Source organism: Dysidea avara, chromosome 1 (assembly GCF_963678975.1).
Source record: "Dysidea avara chromosome 1, odDysAvar1.4, whole genome shotgun sequence".
NCBI classification, from domain to species: domain Eukaryota; kingdom Metazoa; phylum Porifera; class Demospongiae; order Dictyoceratida; family Dysideidae; genus Dysidea; species Dysidea avara.
The window spans coordinates 51,987,106-52,003,027 of NC_089272.1; the positions used below are offsets into that span (position 1 = coordinate 51,987,106).

Below are 15,922 nucleotides of genomic sequence, written 5' to 3' on the forward strand. Positions count from 1 at the left end.
ACTACTCCTAAAATTGTGGCAAATTGGCACTACTGGCAACCTGTGGTGGTGGTTCAAATTGTAACATTGGTATAGTATTAAACTTACTCAACACTGCACACACTACTGTACACCAATTGTTATGTAACATTAATTAGAATACGCCATTGTAACCTTAATTAGAATCTCATCACGTGACTCTGTACATGTGCTTTCTAGCGGTTATTATTGTGAATTGTGTTTGTCGTCGTCGCTTGAGTGCACCACGCCACATTGGTGACAGGAGTGGGATTGGAAGTGTCTTCGACTGTAAACGATTACCCTGGTACCGTGGGACGGAATTCGCTGCCAATCCCGTAAACGGTACCTGCAAAGGCAAGCAATCCGACTATTGTGTATTTGTTCTTCTCCTGACTCTGTCTTAGTTTGTACCTACGTCATTGCGCGATGGCACAATTGGAGCTACCACTCCCAGAATTAGTTGCGGAAGATTTCAAACGAGGTTGGATTCGCTTCGAATTCGTCGCCACGGCCAAGGAATGGGACGCAGCCAAACAACTCGCAGTAATACCAGCGCTGCTGAGGGGGAAGCTGATAGACTACTACGTGGACTTTGACAACACTATTAAGGGCGACCTGAAACTACTAAGGGCAGCACTCGAGGAGAGAGCGGGAAAAAAGGAGGATCCACTAGCTGCTTCAAGAAGCTTCAGCCAACGCAGCCAAGGGCAAGGTGAAAGGGTGTCAGATTTTGCTTCTTCTCTTAAACAGTTATTTAAGAGTGCCTTTCCTACAGAAGCTATGACTTCATCAGTGCTACTTCAGAGACTCCTAACTGGTTTGCGCCCAGAAATCAGCCGCCAGTTACTGTTGCGCAGTAAACCAACCACCTTTACTGCAGCTGTTAAGGATGCCACAGAGATTGAGTACGCCTTGGAATTTGGTGGAGAGGAAGATGGTGTTCATGCCATAAGGCCAACTCAGCCAACTCCAGAACAGTCCAATGCCACTGCATTACATCAGAAGTTGGATTCCCTCACCAAGAGGCTAGAGTCCCTGGAAGTGACGATAGGGAAATCCCAAACACCTAATAGGCCTGGTTATGGCAGGGATAGGAGGAACCGCAGAGACCGCCGCATTGGACCATGCTACAATTGTGGAGAGGAAGGCCATTTACACCGTAATTGTCCTTTAAACTACTATGGACCAGCCCCGAAGGTGGACGACAGCTGGTCTCGCCGCCCATAATCCACCAGCCACAACACCGAGACAACAGTGAGTCTACTTGTTCTAGTGTTAATAGCAGTGAGTATTATAGCATTAATACAATTCTAAGAATAAATGGTCTGCTAGGTCATTCACCAGTAACTATCTTATTAGATTCGGGTGCGGCGATGTCAGTGGTACGGTTGGACACTCTTCCCAGTGAGTTCCGATGTAAGATTACAGAAGCCAAATCAGCACCTGTGGGAGCAAGTGGAACCCCGTTGGATGTGGTTAGCCAGATCCAGATTCCAGTGAAGATAGGTACTTATCAGACTGAACAGGTATTCACTGTTGTAAACACTTTAACTGTTGATTGCCTACTGGGAGCTGATTACCTAGTCACACATGAAGTCATAATTGACTATAAACACAGTCATGTTGCTATCAAGGGCCATGAAATACCGTTTACCCTGACCCATGGAATAGCAAATGTCATTCAACCTCCTATCAATATGGTGATATGTGCCGATAAGAATGTTACCATTCCAGGACGTACAGTGCAGCTAGTGGATGTTTCGTTACCCAAGGAATTGATGGAGCAGGATGTAAACAGCATTTTGATTGAGCCCACTGATAACGCTAAGCTTCCACAACACCTAATGGCGGCCAGAGCTCTTAGTCCAGTCCTAAGTGGCAGACGTGCCCTTCTCCAGGTGATGAACAGCAGCCCAACAGCTGCCACCATCTATAAGGGGACCAAAGTAGGGATTGCTACACCGCTATCAGAATTGCTTATGGTAGATGCCATCGAACAGTCATCCATGTCACAGCCCACCCCTAATGTAGACCTCACAGAATCCATGTCCCAATTTGATCCTAATGTAGACTTTACAGACTCAGATCTTTCTACTGACCAACAGCGGGAGCTTCTTGCGCTGTTACATCAATACAGGGATTTGTTTGCTATTAAGGATCAGCCCCTAGGACACACGTCAGCGGTAAAGCATACCATCTACACAGAGGGCCCGCCCATCCGGCAACCTGTACGCCGCCAGCCATTAGTCCTACAAGATGCTATTGATGAAGAAGTACAGAAGATGCTTCAACAGGGAATTATTCACCAGAGTTTTAGCCCCTGGAGTTCACCAGTGGTCATGGTACAGAAAAAAGATGGATACTGGCGATTCTGTGTGGACTACCGTAAGCTTAATAATGTGACCCACCACGATGCTTATCCTTTACCACGCATAGATACCACCCTTGACTCACTTGCTGGCTCGAAATTATTCACAACTTTAGATTTGGCCTCCGGCTATTGGCAGGTAGAGGTCGACCCTAAGCACAAGGAGAAAACAGCCTTCTCCACATCAAGGGGGCATTTTGAGTTTAACGTTATGCCTTTTGGCCTGACGAATGCTCCAGCCACATTCCAACGTCTGATGGAATGTACCTTGGCTGGACTATCTGGCATGCACTGCTTAATTTACTTAGATGATATCATTGTTTTTAGTGCGAATTTCGCTGATCACCTAACCCGACTATCATCTGTCTTTGATAGGCTCAGAGTTGTAGGCTTGAAGCTAAAGCCGGAGAAGTGCCATTTTGCCAAGGCACATGTCACCTACCTTGGTCATGTTATCTCAAACGAAGGGATTACACCAGACAAGGCTAAAATAGCATCAGTGGCCAATTACCCAACACCTCAAAACAGCAAGGAGGTCAAACAGTTCATAGGATTGTCCAACTATTATCGCCGTTTTATCCCTTCTTATGCCGCAATAGCAGAGCCCCTACATCGGCTTCTTCGTAAGAACAATAAGGTTTTTGCTTGGACAGCTGAGTGCGACACCTCTTTCAATATCCTTAAAACCAAACTAACCACTCCACCAGTCTTAACTTTCCCTCAGTTTAAGGAACCTTTCATAGTTGCAACTGATGCCTCGGACCATGCTATCGGTGGAGTCCTCAGCCAAATACAAGATGGCTAAGAGAAGGTAGTTGCATATTGGAGTCGCCAGTTACAAAAGGCGGAAAAGAACTACTCCACTATTGAACGGGAGGCACTTGCTGTTGTTAGCGCAGTTAAAGAATTTTATCCGTACTTGTATGGATTTCCATTCAAACTGTTGACAGATCATAACCCCTTGACTTCACTCAAGGGACTTAAAGACACTGGTGGATGTCTTGCCCGTTGGTTATTATACCTCCAACAGTTCAATTTCACTTTTGAATATAAGAGCGGGGCAAGTCACTCCAATGCCGACACACTCTCCAGAATACCCCCAGTCTCAGAAAACTTGCTCACAGCAACCGTGGATGAAATCTCCTTGGCCAACCCGGACACACTTAAGGTAGAGCAACTCCGGGACCAGGAGCTTGCTGTCTTGAAGCAGCATTTGGAACAAGGGACTGTGCCAAGTGGGTGCCCCCCAGGCCTACGGAAATGTTTTATCAAAGATGGCATTATTTGCCGCGAATATAAGGAGGTTGCCACCCAGCTGGTACACACACAGTCAGTTGTCCCTCATAGTCTCAGAACTGTTGTACTCAAGGAAGTGCATGATCACCTTGGTCACCTTGGGGTAAAGAAGACCCTTGGCCATGTAAAAACTCGTTTCTACTGGCCTGGTTACGAACAAGCTGTGGAGTCCTGGGTTAAGCAGTGTGAACAATGTCAGAGGCGTAATCCCCCACAACCAAACCCTCCTGCACCATTAGGGACCATCAGTTCATCCAGACCTTTCGAGAAACTGTCTTGGGACATAATGGGGCCCCTCCCAACTTCAGCACAAGGGAATAAGTACATCCTCGTTATCACTGACTTCTTTACCAAGTGGGTGGAAGCATTTCCCCTCAAGGATACCACAACTAATACCCTAGCCAACATCCTGCTGAATGAGGTAGTGTGTCGTTATGGAGTGCCGACCTACATCCATAGTGATCAAGGGGCAAACCTTTGTAGTGCTGTCGTCAAATCACTTTGTCAATTGTTAGGATTTACAACCACAAGAACTTCAGCGTACCATCCTGAGGGCAATGGACAAGTAGAAAGATTCAACCGGACTATTGAAGCAATCTTGGCAAAAACGGTAGAGAATGACCAACACGACTGGGATTCCCAACTTCCCAAGGCCCTCTTTGCCTACCGTACAGCAATTCATGAATCCACCAACTTCACCCCATATCACCTCAACTTTGGTCGCTCACCTCAACTCCCAATTGATTTGATGCTTAGCCGAATACAGACCAGTGCAATCCGATCCTATCCCCAGTTTGTGCAAGCAGCTCACCAGCAATTGAAAATGTCTCAGAACATTGTCCGAGAACAGCTGAAATCACAACATGCTCGGCAAAAGGCTCTACATGATCATCATGGTACTGCAGAAGAGTTACAGGTGGGTGATCGAGTATGGTTGTACAATCCTGTGGTACCGAGGGGGAGTACAAAGAAGTTCGCATCGTTGTGGAAGGGTCCTTACACTGTAATAGATAAGCCAGGTGTTGTCAACTACAAAATTCAACTGATTGGTGGAACTCAGACATTTGTGGTCCACAGGAACCGACTAAAACTCTGTCAGACACCACCACAGCAAATTACGGTTCAGAAACCGAAGGGCCACTCTTACAGTGACATTACAGCTGGTCGAACGTCTGGAGTAGCAGGATACATAAGTTGTACAAATCTGCCACCACAGGATGTACCAGAGCCAAGACAACCCGACACTCGCCCTCAGAGAGTTCGCAGGCCTCCACCAAGGCTGGATGATTATGTACGACACTGATCTTTGATAGGATGCTAAGACTGGTGAGGGAGTGATGTAACATTGGTATAGTATTAAACTTACTCAACACTGCACACACTACTGTACACCAATTGTTATGTAACATTAATTAGAATACGCCATTGTAACCTTAATTAGAATCTCATCACGTGACTCTGTACATGTGCTTTCTAGCGGTTATTATTGTGAATTGTGTTTGTCGTCGTCGCTTGAGTGCACCACGCCACAAAATCATATCTTTATAATAGATACCAATGTGTACAACTCAATGGTTCCTACTCAACTCTACTTCCAGTTTTATCAGGTGTGCCCCAGGGGAGCATCCTTGGCCCACTTTTGTTCTTAGTTTTCATTAACGATTTGTATCTATCCATTCATCACTCCAATGCTTTATCTTTTCAGTGCAGATGACACTAAATGCTACAAACTCATTTTTGAACTACTTGATTCTATCAAACTCCAGGATGACCTCAACTCCTTATTTGACTGGTCTCAAGACTCAAACATATCTTTTAACACTAAGAAATTTATTCACCTCTCCTTTAATACAAGGTTCCCTACTTCTTACAGCATTGATGATTCCTCGATAATATCTAGCAACACCCATCGTGACCTTGGTATCATTCTATCCACTGACCTGTCCTGGAGAAACCACTATCACCACATTTCATTCAAAGCTTAACGAACCCTAGGATTGCTTAGACGTACATTCAGCCATTCTATTAACACTACAACTAAAAGAACTCTGTACATAGCACTAGTAAGGTCTCAGCTACTGTATTGTTCCCCATTGTGGCATCCCTACCTTATCCAAGATATCTCTGCTCTTGAAAAAATACAGTGCCAAGCTACCAAATACATCCTCAACGATTATGTTTCTGATTGTAAAACTCGCCTTATCAAACTCAACCTACTACCATTAATGTATATTTATGACCAGTGTAACCTTCTGTTTTTCATAAAATCAATTCAAAATCCATCCGATCATTTCGACATCTGTACTTTCATCAAATTCTGTCATCATTCTACTAGGTCTTCTTCCAGTAACAAACTTGAACATGTTTTTATGTCATCTAATCAACAAAGAAACCTCAACAGACTTCCTCAAACTTTCAACAGCTTACCAGTAATTGACTTAACTCAACCTTTTGTTACCATTAAATTTCAACTAACTAAAATCCTATGGCAACATTTTATGAGAAACTTCGATCCAGACAACCAGCATAGTTTCCATTTTACATGTCCTTGTAGCATCTGCTCCAAACATACCAAGCCACCCAACTTTGATACATTTAGCAGCTAATTGTAATTATATAAGTAATGATAGTACTTAATTTAAGTTATGGGATCCGGTACTTACAAGATTACCTTTAGTGCAATTGTATACAAACTCACTTTTATTATTGTGCAGCCATGTACACGTGTAGCATTGCACTATAAAGCTAATAATTGAATTGAATATCACGGATCGCCCCCACACTTTCGATGTCCCTAATATACAGTACTATTGTACTGTATGATATCGTACTGTATGATAAAAACCTACTGTAGCTATCAAACAAATACAATCTCATAAGGGAGATCACCTTGAGAGCCTAGCCTTTTTAGCTGACCTAGCTGTTTTGACAAAGCCATGAAATAGATGTTTGGAACTTAGGTATTATTACAATGTGAAGAGATGGTCTTTGTTAAGAGGGTGGTCTTTACAAAGGTGACCATGAAGTGCTCTTATTTATTTATAAGTGTATGCCTTAGGCATATTTGAGATGTAATTTTAGTGTTTCTGGTTTCTGTCTCCATACAAAAATGTATGTTATATGGCTTCAAAAGACATACAAGTTACCAGCCCAATTGAGTATAAAATAGCAAGAATTAACAAGTGGTTTTATATGTAATGATGTAGAAAGTTACAGTGTTACTGGTTGTTTTAGTAGCAGCTGGTGGAGCTTTGGCTGACCTGCCATGTGATTCTAGATTAAGGCTTCTGCTTCCTGACCATGAAGGGTTCAAGCATTGTGGAAGTTGTCATTATAGGCCGTGGAGCACATGGAGTGATGTTGAGGTATTATCCACAGACAACTGTACAAGCAAAAGAGCATTACGAGAAACTAGATATCGTTATGAGTATAATCTTAAAAAGGATTGCAAAAATGAGACAGAGGACAGATATTTGTGTAAGAACCAACCAAAAGCTGCATGGTATTATGTAACAGCACTTGTTGTACAGTATATATATATATATATATAAGGTTGTTATTCTTTTTTGTGTGTGTGTGTGTTGGTAGAACATTTGTAAGTGCTAATGCTATTAATTTATCTCATACTTTGGAGGAAAAAGCAAAACTTTTTGCTACCCAGTTGGGTTTTGTAGGACTAAGATCACAGGGTCAAAGTTCTCCAGAACAGTCAGCGTCAATACTGTCACTTTGTTCAAATAAAAGAGAGAAATGTTCTACAACAACAAGTACGCAAAACAACAGTCAATTATACTTTAATACCCAAAGCATCCAATTAATAAAGAGGTTGACTAACCCACATAAAGTTAATCATATATTTCTGTTCTTACCAACTGTCCTGGTGACCTGGATATTTAAGTGCATATGCATATACCACAAACCACAAAAGTTTGGTGTAACTAAAGTTTGGCAAATTCGGGAAGTCATATCGAGTATGCCAAATTTCATTTGCCAATTTATTATTCAGTGTTGGCTGCATGGTAAATTTTCCAACCTTTCGTTTGCCAAATTGCTTAATATGCTGATTCACTTTGTGTCAAACTTTGTCATTTATGGTATCAAATTAAACAACAAGTTTGATACGTTGCATCATGATTAAGTTGTTCTTTCAATCTTGCAAAGGATTAATGTGCATGTGCTCCAACAAATCAATGTAGCATTAATTTCAGAGGTTGCCTTGTTTTGGGATTGTTATCAGTATTTTTGGTGTAACCTTTAAGGCGTAAACTGAGTCAAATAAGATGTTAATATACACAGTTACATTAATTAATGTAGCATTCGCATATAATTATTTTGATATACAGGGATGGGATAAACTTTAATGAATTCCTTGATGAATGGGAAATTGAATGATATCAAGGTTTAAGTGTTTGAATGAAAGGAAAAGGATAAACAAATCAGTTTTGTACGGTTGCCAAACTAAATCTAAGAAAAATTGCTCCAACTCACACTGATGTAGATTGATATTAATGTTGGTCGTTAAATAAAGAACCATGAATAATCAGCCAAGTGTTTCAAGCTGATATTGTTCACTTCTCATTCTAGCCAGTTACACATTTGGAATGATCCATACATGTGGTATTTTTCCTGCGCATGTGTACATATTTTCCAATTAATACCTACTGTTCTATACTACACTAGCATTGTGATGCCTGCAGGTGTGCTACATATCTATTTAATGCTGGCTAGCTGCAATGTGTTGCTACACCACCAAACACACACAAATTATCTCCCTTCATTAACTTTGTTTAACAAGTTAATTTCCATACAACACTGATCATACTGTATATACACAAGAAATACAAAAGGACACAAGACCAGTAAAAAGAATATGGTTACAAGACAATTATCAGTTCACGAATACAATAAGCTAAGGCCACTATTAATGATTTTCTGTTGTTTATCAGTGCCAGCATGTATTTTTTTGCTGCTACACATATTTCCCCATTATTAACGATTTAATCACTATTTCATCTGATTAACCAATATTAAGGATGTGCAGTTCAGTTTTCAAAACTGCTGCACTTGTACAATGGCTACGCATTATTTAGCTAACCAAGAGAATGTGAAATATTTGATGAAGTTTACAAGTAAGAGTTAATCCTCAAGTGGAACTGATCACGTGATGAAGGGCTATAATTGTGTAGCTACATCTAAAGAGGAAAGATGCCAAACTAGCTATGTTGAGTTAGCTAAATTGGCAAATATTGCCTGTTATGCAGACAGTATCAAGCCCTGGAGAGTATAGAGGTATATGTTGTGGAAAGTATAGGGATAATGGTAATGACCCACCCACCCGCACTCTACTTTTGGAAGGTGGCCTGGTACAGTTTTCATAAGACTTCAACAGTGTTATGCAAGCAATAGTGAGTCTTGATTGTATTCATTACTGTGGTTGACCATCATTTCCTGTCATTTGTAAATGAATATAATTTATGTTATGTAAGTGCACATCACACAGCATGAAGCCTCATGCAAAATGAACAGTTGGTTCAAGATATGACTCAAATTTTGAATGGGCAAGCAGTAGTAGTAAATAAGCTGCAATTGTGTGGAAGCCGATTGCAGCTTGGTGTGATGTAGGCACATTGTGGTGAAGTTTTAACATAGTGGGGTTTTGACAAGCTTCTTAGCCCCAGTACTGAAGAATTTGTCACTATACTTTGTCAAATCCCCTGTATTCTCCCATCCTACCCGGGGGTGGGGGGATGGGACATGACATTGATGGGTGCATTAGCAAGCGCTGTATTGTTAAACTCACTTCTGCCTGGTAGTGGCGAATTTAAAAAAAAAACCTATTTCAAATCTTGTGTGACATTGGCATGTGAGCATAAGAAAAGTATGATTGATAATCAGGTAAATAATGTCTAACAGTAAATCCAGTGCCAAGTGCAAAGGAAGTATACACTCTGAGACATTAAACTTGGAACTCACAGTATAGTACACACATCACAGAGAGCTCCTGTTTGTTGTAAAGCATAGAGAACAAAATGCTTCATTGATTTTTGTTAGTAAATAGTATGCTTGTTTCAGGCCCTTCATGGTGAAGTCATACAGAAACTATACTGAATCAGAACCACCTTAATTAACTACTAAAAATAGATGCATGATAATTCAAGTGTGACGTGTGCATGATGAGGTCACTTGTTTGTGCAACAGAGTTCACAGTCAGATGCTGTAGCTGCTTTGTACTCCAGTGAACTGCTATGTGAGTGGTCTGTAGTCTGCTAATCGTTTAGGCCAATGTATGTGGCAACCAGAGTGAGTTCTAAGCTGTTGTGATGTTGACTGGGACAATAAGGGAATAGCAGTACATGATGACTGTGTGGTGGTGAGGATGACTGGTGAAGGTGAAATGTTAGAGTTAATAACTACATTCAAATAACTGTTGCCATCGATATAGCCACCTGTCAAAAGAAACAACTTTAGACTGTCTGTGGCCAGAAATATCTGGGCTGTAATGTCTCTTCATAACATGGAATGATCACTGAATCATAAGAAGCTTGTAGTGATTTTTTTACTCACTATCCTACTGCAGGATTAATGTACCTTGTGTTTGAGATTGGTTGTCATGTCAATCAGTCATCCATGTTTCATGTTGAATAGGTCACCCATATTTTCTCTGGGTGTCGGCTCTAATAGTCAGGTAGCTTAGCGTCATTTTTAGCATTACAGTTATTGAGCAGACAAAGTGCCAAATTTTGCATGACACTCTTTTATGACACTGATCAATATTATCCTAAGAGCCCTTGTGAATTTCTCTATAGTATGTTCACGTTGAGCTGAATCCTGAAAAACAGCTAAAAATTAAAAGTGGATTTTTTCTCAACAGAGTTAACATTTCAGCCAACCAGATGATTATTGGTAACAGTAAAGGTGTCAACAACAGACATGTACAGTTTGGCTCCATTACAAGTTCGGGAAAGGGCTGTAATGGACACTGTGCTTACATGGCTTCCCCATAGGAAATGTATTGTGAAAATTTTGATTGGCCGTAAATATTATGTCAAACATTTGAACAAAAAGATTTCAAAATATTTTTAGCGGATCAAGCAGTACTACAAATGAGCCAAATTTCAAGATCATGTGTAATTGCATCCATGAGTTATTAAATGTTTTTGAGGATTCAGCTCAACGTGAACGTACTATAGTAGTGACATATACACATAGTTTTATTTCTGTAAATATTATTTCTTTACTAATTTGTTTGGTCGGACGGAAGCCATTCAATACTTGTACTTGTGGCAACAACTGAAACCATCAACCATCAACAGAAGCCATGTATACAGGACCTTCTCATAGTGTTTACTAAATTCATTGCCATCAACCATCAACAGATGCCATGTAGACAGGAACCTGCTCATAACCTTTATTAAATTCATTGCTGATTTCGCAGCTGCCAAGAGCCAGTATCCTAGTGAGTTGGTGAGTGAGTTAGTAGGTGAGTAAGTGAGTTAGTAGCCTTGGTGAGTTAGTAGCCTAGTAGCTAATTTGTAGGAATGGTAAACTATCATTGCAATGTTTGTGTAGAACATGGAGATTGACTGGAAGAGATGTATCATTTGCCAGGAAGTTACATCTGAACCACTGAAATGCCCAATGCATATTCCTGGAAGAATTTGTGACAAGGTGACGGATGCCTATGAATCATTCTTAGCCAATGTAAAACAGTTCAGTGATATTAATGCTCTTCCCACTAAAATACATTTTCAGTATGAACTAAGTGCTGTTGATTTTGCAGCACATAATGCTTCTTGGCACAAATCTTGTCATTTAAAGTATAATAATGCTAAGTTGGCAAAGGCACAGAAAAGGAAAGCTAACAATACAGACAATGAGCCTGAAAAAAGGCCACCTTGGAAATGACAAGCAATGGAAGTTTACAACTGTATATTCTGTGGGAAAGGACAAGAAGAAGGTGATCTCCATCTGGTTTAAACATTTGATGCTGATTATAATATACAGAAAATGATCACAGCACTACAGGATAGTCAGCTTTTGGCTCACAGTGATGGAGGAGATCTCTTTGCAAAGGAACTGAAGTACCACTTGAAATGCCTTACCTCACTGAGTAATCGTTACAGAAGTCACATAAGAAAATTAAATCAAGATGAAAGTAAACAAAGCATGGATGAAGTGAGAATGAGTGAGTCCAGGGTATTTGTAGAACTGGCAAGCTATATAGAGAAAAGTGTAGAATTAGGAATACTACTCTTGAAGCTTTCCAAGATTCATTCTCTGTATGTGAATCGTCTCAAGGATTTAGGCATCGTAAAGACAGTAAACTAAAATAACTTTTGATGAAACACTTCCCAGGTGCACGAGAGCAATATGATGGCAGAAACACTATTATTGTTTTCAACAAAGCAATGTAAAGTATGTTAAGGGAAGCTTTAAAGGACAGGGATTTTTCTGAAGATGCATGCTGTTATTTTGGCTAAAACTGCATTGATTATTTGAAATGATGTGTTCAATTATCCATGCCATCATTTACTGGAAGTCTCACACCAAATTGTCAAGAGAATTCACTGCCTTCTAGCCTCAAATCACTTGTCTCCTATATTTTCAATGACCCCAACTTAGAAGATCAAGATAAACATGAGTCACAGGCTTGCCTTACTGTCAGTCAGATAATTCTCTTTAACATGAAAATAGGTATTCTGATTCTACTGTTAATACCATACCTGTTTCACTGCCCACACAAAAGTCTCAATAGTAGCAGTGAAATTTATCCCGTATTTCACTGGTAACACTGAAAAGTTGTAATTGCAATTTCATTGGCTAGAATTTATGTTAACAATGTAGCACCAATTAGTGTTGAAGCATGCTTAGCACATAGTGACAAATTGAGTACACTGTTAGAAATTTATGTTAACAATGTAGCGCCAATTAGTGTTGAGGCGTGCTTAGTACATAGTGACAAATTGCGAGCATATAATGTATATGTATATGCAGCGAGTATGGTATTAACTGGGAATAGCATGGGTTTAGCAATGAAATTTGGGATAAATACCACTCTTGCTTCATTGAAAATGGAAATTTCACGAGGCGAAGCCGAGTGAAATCTTTACCCATTTTCAATGCAATTGCATTGGATCATGTTAATTATTCAAGGTGGGTGCCTGTCCACATCAGAGACATGAAGTCTTTGCCAAGCCCTGAGTTTGCAGTGCAATACCACTGGATTTTATCTAAAACTAACACAATAATTTCTCGGCAATTTCAGGCACATGAACAGGAGAATGCATTTTTGAAAGGTGCTGGTGGTTTAGTTGGACTTACAGAGAACCCTACTGCATTCAGGCGATGGATGTTATCAGGTCCGGAACTGGCCAGATTACAAAGGCAGTTTGAGGATGAATACCTTTCTGATAATGATCCAGACAACCCAAGGAATTTTCAGAATCATGAGCAGGGTCTCACAACACAGAAAACATTTCAAAAGCAGGTTAACAGTCTGTTCAGCTCAACTGAGAGAATGGGGAATCCCTTCTTAGATGATTTTCCAGAACTTGTGATGCTGGACAATCGTAATTGTGTGGGTGAATCAGTCGCACTAGCCCTGTACACCTTAGAAGACACAGGCAAACAACCGTACCAGGATTTTGTAACAAAAGTTCTTGAAATCTGCACCTCCTCCATTCATGCTCCAATCAAAAGAAATTTACTTGAACTTTTCAAAAGGCCTCAAGTGAAAGCAACATCTAAGCAGGGAAAGAGGATTAAAGCGTTTCAGAACAATGTAGCTCTATTTGGTCGGCTATACATTTCCATGCAAAGCCGTGATGGAAACTTAAATGAATTCTTTGCTCACGAGATACAATCCTTCTCACCATCTCTGTCTGATTTAGGAAAGCTCCATTTACCAAACACGAAGTCTGATCTGCTGAAATGTCTCTACCAACCAGGACTACCTGACCCACCTTCAAAATATGACTGCATAGTGCTGGATGGTGCTGTCATTAGTTGTCCACTTTTTATCAACCAAAGGAGTGAGTACTTTTAACGAATATGCAGACAAGGTGCTTGTCCCATACATAAGTAAGCAGTTACAGGGCTGCATGCATGAGATTAGACATTGTCACATACATACCAGATAGCTTGAAAGAGTCTACAAGGGAGAAGAGAGGTAAAGGTGTGCACAGAAAGGTGTCAGGTGAAACTAAAATCCCAAGCAACTGGACTGATTTTCTCCATGAACCAAACAACAAAAAGGAGCTGTTTGTCTTTCTCACAGAAAAGATTTCTGAGTCCACTTTTCCTCTGTTTATGTTACATTTGGTGAATCTATAGTGTCTTTGGGTGACGGTAATCCAATTATGTCAAACTACAACCACGAATAAGCAGATACCAGAATTTTTGTACCACCATTGGAGAACCAAGGTCACGAGCACTACCTGTATTTCATGCACTGACTGGCTGTGATACCACTTCAGCATTTAGAGGCAAGGGTAAGAAGCTAGCAAAGCAGACTTGATAAGCATGAGAAATTGTCACTGAGACATTCCAATACCTGGCTTCTCATCCTTTTGAATTTTTGAATAATGATTCTATTCATTTTCAGAAAATTGAATGGTTTACAGTGATCCTGTATGACAAGACAAGTCCACTTAGTTCTGTAAATGATGCAAGAAAAGATCTGTTTTGCTGCAAGAGCCAAAGTATGGACAGGATGCCACTTACCCAAAATGCACTTCTACAGCACTCACAACGGGCAATTTACCAGGCTGGAATATGGACAACCAGTACTCAGGTACAGCAGATGATTCCATCCCCACAAGGTTTTGCTTGGACCAAGACTTCATCTACACAGTCATGGCAGCCACTTTAGATGACAATTCCCAATGTATCAAAAGCGTGTAGTGAACTAATCAAATGTTCTTGTAAAGAAGACTGTATAAACTGCAAGTGTGGAAAAGTTAATTTAACATGCTCGCCACTTTGTTACTGTAAATGTAATGACTCTTTAAGCTCTTAGTGAACACAAATACCATAATATAGTTTTCATTAATTGTAGAGTACAAAATTGTTATTTACCATGAAAATGTTCTGTTTAGCTGAAAAGTTGAACATTTTTAACACCAGCGCAGTCATTTTCTTTTTAGGGGGGCATGTGCTAAAAATTGAATGAGGGCTCCTAGTCTAACTTTAATTAGTACCACCTAGCTGGCAAACTGTATGCAAAATTTGATACTTTTGTCCACTCAAAAACAGTTATTTCACCAAGCTATAATGATCGGAGTGTGGATATCTGCCTGAACACCTGCTTGTTCTTATGCTAAATGGTAGAAGAGGATGATGCTGACTTTATCACCTGTATCAATAAAAAACAATGGTCAGCAGTCAAAAATAGCAGGTGACTAAGTGTTTGGCTGGTGGCACTTGTCACCTCTAGCGGCCGGCCTGGAAGCTTCCCAACTGGCTGACATTTCTTGGCTTGCTTACCGAACATCCAGTAGTACAAGCAGAGATTGCTGTTATTGTTGAAAGGAGTAGAAGATCGTCAGTATCCCACTGGGTGAACACAAGAATTTGTTGATGGTGTTTGTGACAATTTGGAGGTTAGCTCATCTTAAGTATTTAGTGAGATAGTTGACTTGGGCTGTGAGTTGGGTTGTAATGCTATCTGTTGCTGCAACAGTTGGTGTGGGTGAAGCATCAAGAATATGGTCTGTGAACTGTGCCAACTGATCCAGGTTGAACTCTCTTGCAGACAGTGTGAATACTATAAAGCAAAATGAATAATAAAGCGTATATAGTTAACTACTAAAAATAGATACATGACATTTAAAGTGAATACATGATGAGGTCACTTGTTTATGCAACCGAGTTCACAGTCAGATGGCTTCAGTGCAACTGCTCAAGGCGTTATTCTTTATTGAAATATAAATGGCCATAACTTCTGTCAAAATGTAAGTGGCCATAACTTCCACATACTAGCTATAAGTCATTGTTTAAGTCTGAATCAGATAATCCTAAGGCTGCAGCACATGTTGCTGTCAGACCTTCAGTGCTGGTCACTGTAAAACGTTATAATAATAATCATATAGTACATGGACTTGGAATGATGTTCAACGGATTTGCCACATCATACCTGACAAGATGGTGGTTATTTTTGTTAATAGGACCAACCAATGACTTTATATATTGTATTATACTCATTTATGAGGTTTACAATTATTAAATAATATAATAATAATAATAACCATTTCCAAGACA

The 15,922-nt window shown here is 40.2% G+C and overlaps 1 protein-coding gene across 1 annotated transcript in view; it reads left to right on the plus strand.

Annotated features, from left to right (window-relative positions):
* Positions 1–3,364: 3,364 nt before the first annotated feature.
* Positions 3,365–15,922, plus strand: part of LOC136247371 (uncharacterized) — a 43,623-nt gene continuing 31,065 nt past the window's right edge. Inside the window, exons 1-3 of the mRNA XM_066039029.1 lie at positions 3,365–3,379; positions 3,423–4,955; positions 6,871–7,141. Of these exons, the coding sequence (XP_065895101.1) occupies positions 3,365–3,379; positions 3,423–4,955; positions 6,871–7,141 (1,819 nt within the window). The remainder of the gene's footprint in view (positions 3,380–3,422; positions 4,956–6,870; positions 7,142–15,922) is intronic.